The 7500-nt window shown below is 45.4% G+C and overlaps 1 protein-coding gene across 3 annotated transcripts in view; it reads right to left on the reverse strand.

Moving 5' to 3' along the window:
* LOC139749549 (serine/threonine-protein kinase pim-3-like) overlaps positions 1 to 7500 on the reverse strand; it is a 59899-nt gene that overhangs the window by 18151 nt on the left and 34248 nt on the right. Inside the window, exon 1 of one of the 3 annotated variants that reach the window (XM_071663555.1) lies at positions 1731 to 2116. The exons of the other annotated variants lie outside the window; for them this stretch is intronic. Coding sequence (XP_071519656.1) covers positions 1731 to 1965 — 235 coding nt within the window. The 5' untranslated portion in view covers positions 1966 to 2116. Of the gene's footprint in view, positions 1 to 1730; positions 2117 to 7500 lie in introns of those variants that run through there. 3 annotated transcript variants of the gene reach the window in all.

Genomic DNA, 7500 nt, shown 5'->3' on the forward strand with positions numbered 1-7500 from the left:
CTCTTTTTCTTCCCCTTTCTAATGCTAGAATCAACTTTAAAAAACAAAAAAAGAGCATCTAACCATGGTTGGAAAGTAGAACACGCTTAAAAAAAAAAAAACGCGCATACGATAGAAACCAGGAGCAACGAACATCAAAAACACTTAAACCGATTATATAAATATGGCATGTAAACACAACGCGGGAGATGATGACGTCATCATCATTACAGGTTCCCGGATGAAAACAAAAGCAGACAAACATGGAGGAGACGGTCGCCAACACTCAACCAACCAGTGGGAAAATTACAAACAAAAAAAAACAAGTTAACATCTAAGCACACACACACACCCTAACGGTCATGCTGTTACTTCAAAAACGGCATTTAAAAACAAAAAAAAAACAACAACGCCGCCACGAGGCAAAGGCATCGTTTAATTATGCATACGGCCACATCTCAGACACTGGCTAAACAAAAACATACACTAGATTAGCTACTAGGTAGAACCAGAGGAATGCACTCTGGCCACTTTTTTTACTCCCTTTCCTTTCAATTCAAACTTTCAAAAAAAAAAAAAAATGTATTCCACATAATTAACTGTCCTCATTTTTCAGCTCTCGTTACAACGTATTTGGCATATTTTTTTTTTGAAGGGGTAACTTAACTGACAACATGAATACTTGATATACATAAAACACCTTAACTGCTCTAGTTTAAATGCTGGGTTTGTCACCGATTAAAAAAAAAAAAAACGCCCGGCGTTACCCAGTACACGTAGGAAATATCTTAGTAACGCACACATACCTTTATATATTCTACGTTTAAATATGTCAAAATCACATATGAAATCAATTACGTCCAACATTCTTTTTCTATCAGTTGTCAACCCCGGCCATATGAACTACGCAATGGCCACAACCGTTCCCGTAACTGACAATTAGGCTGGTTGTAACAACAACACGGTTACAAAATGCTATGCATTTCTGACGTCTTAAAGCATAAACAACTTTTTATTAAATTTTTCATATTTTTTTCATTACAAATTTGTACCACATTGTGACGAATCATACTCCGGGGTTTAAAACAATCCTATAACAAGCGTTTCCAGCCAAAACAACACGACGTCATACCAGAGCATTTCACACTTTTGATTACAACAACTTCACAACACCTGGATCATCACAACCACCACAATAATAATATATCCAGTCCAAATAAATTACAAATCACTTTTCCAATGACTCTCCCTCGCTCACCTCACACAACACTTGGGCCGCCACACCCACACAACCAAGCCGAGGACGACACTACAACCCGTGGAATACAACCACAACCACCGTCGGTGCACTGGAGGAGGAGGTGGAGGAGGTAGGCGCTATCCATCGCTGTAATCTCCCCCCCCCCAAAAAAAAGCTTTGGTTCCTAAGACGTTGAGTCAGACAGACAGACAGACTGGAGAGAGGAGAGACAGCTAGCCAGGAGGAGGAGGTGGAGGAGCACCACCTCCTCCTCCAAAGCTTAGGGGCCAGCTTAGCAACAAGTCGAGCTAGCGAGCGAGAGAGAGAGAGAGAGGCAGGGGTCTTCGCCGCTCACGACGCTCGACACTGTGGGGAGAGGGGAGAGGAGGAGGAGGAGGGAGAGGAGGGGGTGAGGGTGGGGAAGATGAAGAGAGAGAGAGAGAGTGAGGGAGAGAGAGAGTGTGGGAGGGAGGGAGAGGGAGAGTAGGAGGTAGCCTATAGTCTTAATTACCTCTAACTGGTAGCTGCACTGGTACTCTCGGGGAGTTAGCTGGTGGGGAGGTGGTAGGCACGGTAGGTTTGCTGGACGACGACGTACTAGTGGTAGTAATAGGTCCACACTTTGAACACATTTTGCAAGTGGCTGCCGCGGTTTTCTCACAAAACACTGCCGGGGCGACACTACTCGACTGTGGCGCCATGCTTGCTAGGTGAGAAATCTTTGCCGACACAATGACATCCACCATACTCCGGGATACACATTCACTCCGGATGTTTGGGGGGGGGCAACACTCTCTCTTTAAATTAAAAACCCACACAAGAACAACCAAGTCTTGCAGATCCAGGCCCAGGGTTCACATTAGATCCTCTCACCACGAGCGCAAGAGTGTAACTGATGAATATATATGTTCGTAGCGCGGTCATGTCTACTTGGCTCTTATACAAGGTATTCCTCCGCCACTACCACCCTAGATTGTACTCGACCATCCCTCACACCGAGTTACAAACCAATTTGTTCTTACAGATTTATAGATAAGGCGATGTCGGTTCATTTGCATACCCATTTTCCCAAAATCGGTGTGAATTGGGAGGGATACGGTGCGCCAGACATGGGACTAGTTTCTTCCTCTTCGCGAGCGTAATATTTACGTCTGGCTCTGTGTGTGTATCCCTGACGTCACTCACAAGAATTCAATACATTCAGGCGCGCAATGCCAACAACACTATTGTTTTGATGGGAGAATGCGCATAAACACCCCGCATTCAAATTCTAACGCCACAATACCATCAATGGGATAACTTAGAAGTTAGTTAGACCAAGAACAGCGGCGTACACAGACGAAAAGACGACAGAATCGCACAAAACATTGCGCGCGGGGATCTCGCGCGGTTGGCAGCTCTGAAATTGTCCGTAGTCACTCCAGCCAATGAGTGCGTGAAGTCACACAGTGGACCAATCAGATTGCGCCTCTGATTGGTGCGTCTGGCAACTCGGCCGAGTCCCCCTCCCTCCCCTCCCTCCACAGTTACTACGCGGGGGGGGGTCACGTGGCGCGCCAAACACAAGTTCCCGCCAAAAGTGCTGACTTGGATCAGTGTGTGGGGGACGTTGACTTCCCGCTGACCCGGGAACATCCTCAAGGACTCGCCGCCATATCCTTCGGCCAGCCAGCGACGCAGGCGGCGGCGGAGGAGGAGGAGGAGGAGGCCAGATGGCAGAGGAATGTTCCGCTGTGATCGTTTCATGAGAACGGAACGGTGTGTGTGTGTCTGTGTGTCTGTGTGTGTGTAGGCGGGATGCCGCGCGCTCTGAACCATACCCTCCAAACGCGTCTTCCTTCCAAAACCGATCAATAATCTTTCGTTTTTTTCTTCCTCTCTCTCTCTTCTCCTTCCTTCCTTCCTTCCTCCTCATCGCAAAGATGCGTCCCAGGTGGTAATGGATGGGGGAGAAAGACGTAACGAGCCGACGGTCATTTGACCAGAGAGGTGAACCAGACGACAACAGCGCCGCCACTTAACAGTGGTTTCAGTCCCACGTACAGAACAGCTTTGGGTCGCCAACTTTCCATCACGCGCGTAATACTTTTATTTACTTTTTTTTTATATTTCCCCCCACAACCCCCTCCCCCCCCCTAGCGCGCTCCCGGTATTACGCCTACGCCAATACCGTAGCGTCTTCCCTCCCCCCCCCCCCCCTTTACGCCTACAGGTCTCCATACCGGAAGCTCACGACGATAATGACGCGAATTCTTGACGACATGCGTAAAATGCGTCTCGGACGGCATGCCGGCCATACGCCAAGTTTATTTCCTTCGGTTAAAAATTCTTATCCAGAAACTTCTAGATTTCCCGCCATTGGCCGTTAATTATTTGGCCATTTAAATGTCTGTCGACATTTAAAAACGGAAGAAATGATTGACAAAAAAAAAAATGCTTTATCTACGGGAACCTTACTGAAGAAAGTGAAATATATTCTAACAATATAACACCCTAGTTTAACATACTGGTCAAGCCTATTAAACCACTTTAATTCAAAACCTACATTACAATTCTTATACAATTCTCAAACCCAAATACAATGTCATGGTTGTTCTCATCATAACATAATGCGTTAAAAAACACAACTATGACCAACATTTCGCACGATATAAACTCGAAACAACAAATTTGCCCACTTGACATATAAGTATTTATAAATGCCAGATAGCGCTATTCAAAACGCCACAATGTTGGCCCCTTATCATAACCCTTGTATACCTCTATGTTGGCCCCTTATCATACCCTTGTATACCTCTATGTTGGCCCCTTATCATACCCTTGTATACCTCTATGTTGGCCCCGTATCATACACTTGTATACCTCTATGTTGGCCCCGTATCATACACTTGTATACCTTTATGTTGGCCCCTTATCATACCTTGTATACCTCTATATTGGCCCCTTATCATACCCTTGTATACCTCTATGTTGGCCCCGTATCATACACTTGTATACCTTTATGTTGGCCCCTTATCATACCTTGTATACCTCTATGTTGGCCCCTTATCATACCCTTGTATTACCTCTATGTTGGCCCCTTATCATACCTTGTATACCTCTATGTTGGCCCCTTATCATACCCTTGTATTACCTCTATGTTGGCCCCTTATCATACCCTTGTATTACCTCTATGTTGGCCCCGTATCATACACTTGTATACCTTTATGTTGGCCCCTTATCATAACCCTTGTATACCTCTATATTGGCCCCTTATCATAACCCTTGTATACCTCTATGTTGGCCCCTTATCATACCCTTGTATTACCTCTATGTTGGCCCCTTATCATACCCTAGTATACCTCTATGTTGGCCCCTTATCATACCCTTGTATACCTCTATATTGGCCCCTTATCATACCCTTGTATACCTCTATGTTGGCCCCGTATCATACACTTGTATACCTCTATATTGGCCCCTTATCATACCCTTGTATACCTCTATGTTGGCCCCTTATCATACCCTTGTATACCTCTATGTTGGCCCCTTATCATACCCTTGTATACCTCTATGTTGGCCCCGTATCATACACTTGTATACCTTTATGTTGGCCCCTTATCATACCCTTGTATACCTCTATGTTGGCCCCTTATCATACCCTTGTATACCTCTATATTGGCCCCTTATCATACCCTTGTATACCTCTATGTTGGCCCCTTATCATACCCTTGTATACCTCTATGTTGGCCCCGTATCATACACTTGTATACCTTTATGTTGGCCCCTTATCATACCCTTGTATACCTTATGTTGGCCCCTTATCATACCCTTGTATTACCTCTATGTTGGCCCCGTATCATACACTTGTATACCTTTATGTTGGCCCCTTATCATACCCTTGTATACCTCTATGTTGGCCCCTTATCATACCTTGTATACCTCTATGTTGGCCCCTTATCATACCTTGTATACCTCTATGTTGGCCCCTTATCATAACCCTTGTATACCTCTATGTTGGCCCCTTATCATACCTTGTATACCTCTATATTGGCCCCTTATCATACCCTTGTATACCTTATGTTGGCCCCTTATCATACCCTTGTATACCTCTATGTTGGCCCCTTATCATACCTTGTATACCTCTATATTGGCCCCTTATCATAACCCTTGTATACCTCTATGTTGGCCCCTTATCATACCCTTGTATTACCTCTATGTTGGCCCCTTATCATACCCTTGTATTACCTCTATGTTGGCCCCTTATCATACCCTTGTATACCTCTATGTTGGCCCCTTATCATACCCTTGTATACTCTATGTTGGCCCCGTATCATACACTTGTATACCTCTATATTGGCCCCTTATCATACCTTGTATACCTCTATGTTGGCCCCTTATCATACCTTGTATACCTCTATATTGGCCCCTTATCATACCTTGTATACCTCTATATTGGCCCCTTATCATACCCTTGTATACCTTATGTTGGCCCCTTATCATACCTTGTATACCTCTATATTGGCCCCTTATCATACCTTGTATACCTCTATATTGGCCCCTTATCATACCCTTGTATACCTCTATATTGGCCCCTTATCATACCCTTGTATTACCTCTATGTTGGCCCCTTATCATACCCTTGTATTACCTCTATGTTGGCCCCTTATCATACCTTGTATACCTCTATATTGGCCCCTTATCATACCCTTGTATACCTCTATGTTGGCCCCTTATCATAACCCTTGTATACCTCTATGTTGGCCCCTTATCATACCCTTGTATACCTCTATGTTGGCCCCGTATCATACACTTGTATACCTCTATATTGGCCCCTTATCATACCTTGTATACCTCTATATTGGCCCCTTATCATACCCTTGTATTACCTCTATGTTGGCCCCTTATCATACCTTGTATACCTCTATATTGGCCCCTTATCATACCTTGTATACCTCTATGTTGGCCCCGTATCATACACTTGTATACCTCTATATTGGCCCCTTATCATACCTTGTATACCTCTATATTGGCCCCTTATCATACCCTTGTATTACCTCTATGTTGGCCCCTTATCATACCCTTGTATACCTCTATGTTGGCCCCTTATCATACCTTGTATACCTCTATATTGGCCCCTTATCATACCCTTGTATTACCTCTATGTTGGCCCCTTATCATACCTTGTATACCTCTATGTTGGCCCCTTATCATACCTTGTATACCTCTATGTTGGCCCCGTATCATACACTTGTATACCTCTATGTTGGCCCCTTATCATACCTTGTATACCTCTATATTGGCCCCTTATCATACCTTGTATACCTCTATATTGGCCCATTATCATACCCTTGTATACTCTATGTTGGCCCCGTATCATACACTTGTATACCTTTATGTTGGCCCCTTATCATACCTTGTATACCTCTATGTTGGCCCCTTATCATACCCTTGTATACCTCTATATTGGCCCCTTATCATACCCTTGTATACCTCTATGTTGGCCCCTTATCATATCCTTGTATACCTCTATGTTGGCCCCGTATCATACACTTGTATACCTCTATGTTGGCCCCTTATCATACCCTTGTATACCTCTATGTTGGCCCCTTATCATACCCTTGTATACCTCTATGTTGGCCCCTTATCATACCCCTCAGTGTTGCCCCTTATCACTCACATCATGCCTCGCTTAAATCACCAGTAACGGTTGTTATCACTAGTAACGGTCACAAGTAACGGTCGTAACCACCTGTAACGGTCGTAATCACCAGTAACGGTCGTAATCACCAGTAACAGTCGTTATCACGTACCTACAACTTCGCCTGGACGTGGGGGTGTGGGAAGGGCGGGGGGGGGGGCATCTTTACGACAGACGTAACACAATGCGACCGAGACAGAGGTCAAGCCTTGGGGTCAGCCAGGACTGGACTGACGTAACCTCGCTCACCCCCACCTGACGCAAGCAGGGTCAACCACTGTTACCACAAGGTCAACACGTAAAGGGAACAAGGTCACGCGGGGGGAGGGGGTTAGGTGGTGAGTGGTGGTGTGGGGGGGGTAGGAAGGAGGGGGTGGTGGGGGGTCGTGGGTCGGGTCGGGTGTGGGGTATTACCTGGGAAGATCCCTGGGATGGGTCAGGTCAGGTCAGGTCACACGATCGTGCGTGTCAGTAAGGTCAAGGAGGGGGTAGAGACACACACGCCTCCTCTCACAACCCTTCACAACTCACAACTTGAAACACTGTAGACTTCGAGAGAGGATCTTACACACACACACACACACACACACACACCCTAACCACG

The sequence above is a fragment of the Panulirus ornatus genome, chromosome 7 (genome assembly GCF_036320965.1).
Source record: "Panulirus ornatus isolate Po-2019 chromosome 7, ASM3632096v1, whole genome shotgun sequence".
In the NCBI taxonomy this organism is placed as follows: domain Eukaryota; kingdom Metazoa; phylum Arthropoda; class Malacostraca; order Decapoda; family Palinuridae; genus Panulirus; species Panulirus ornatus.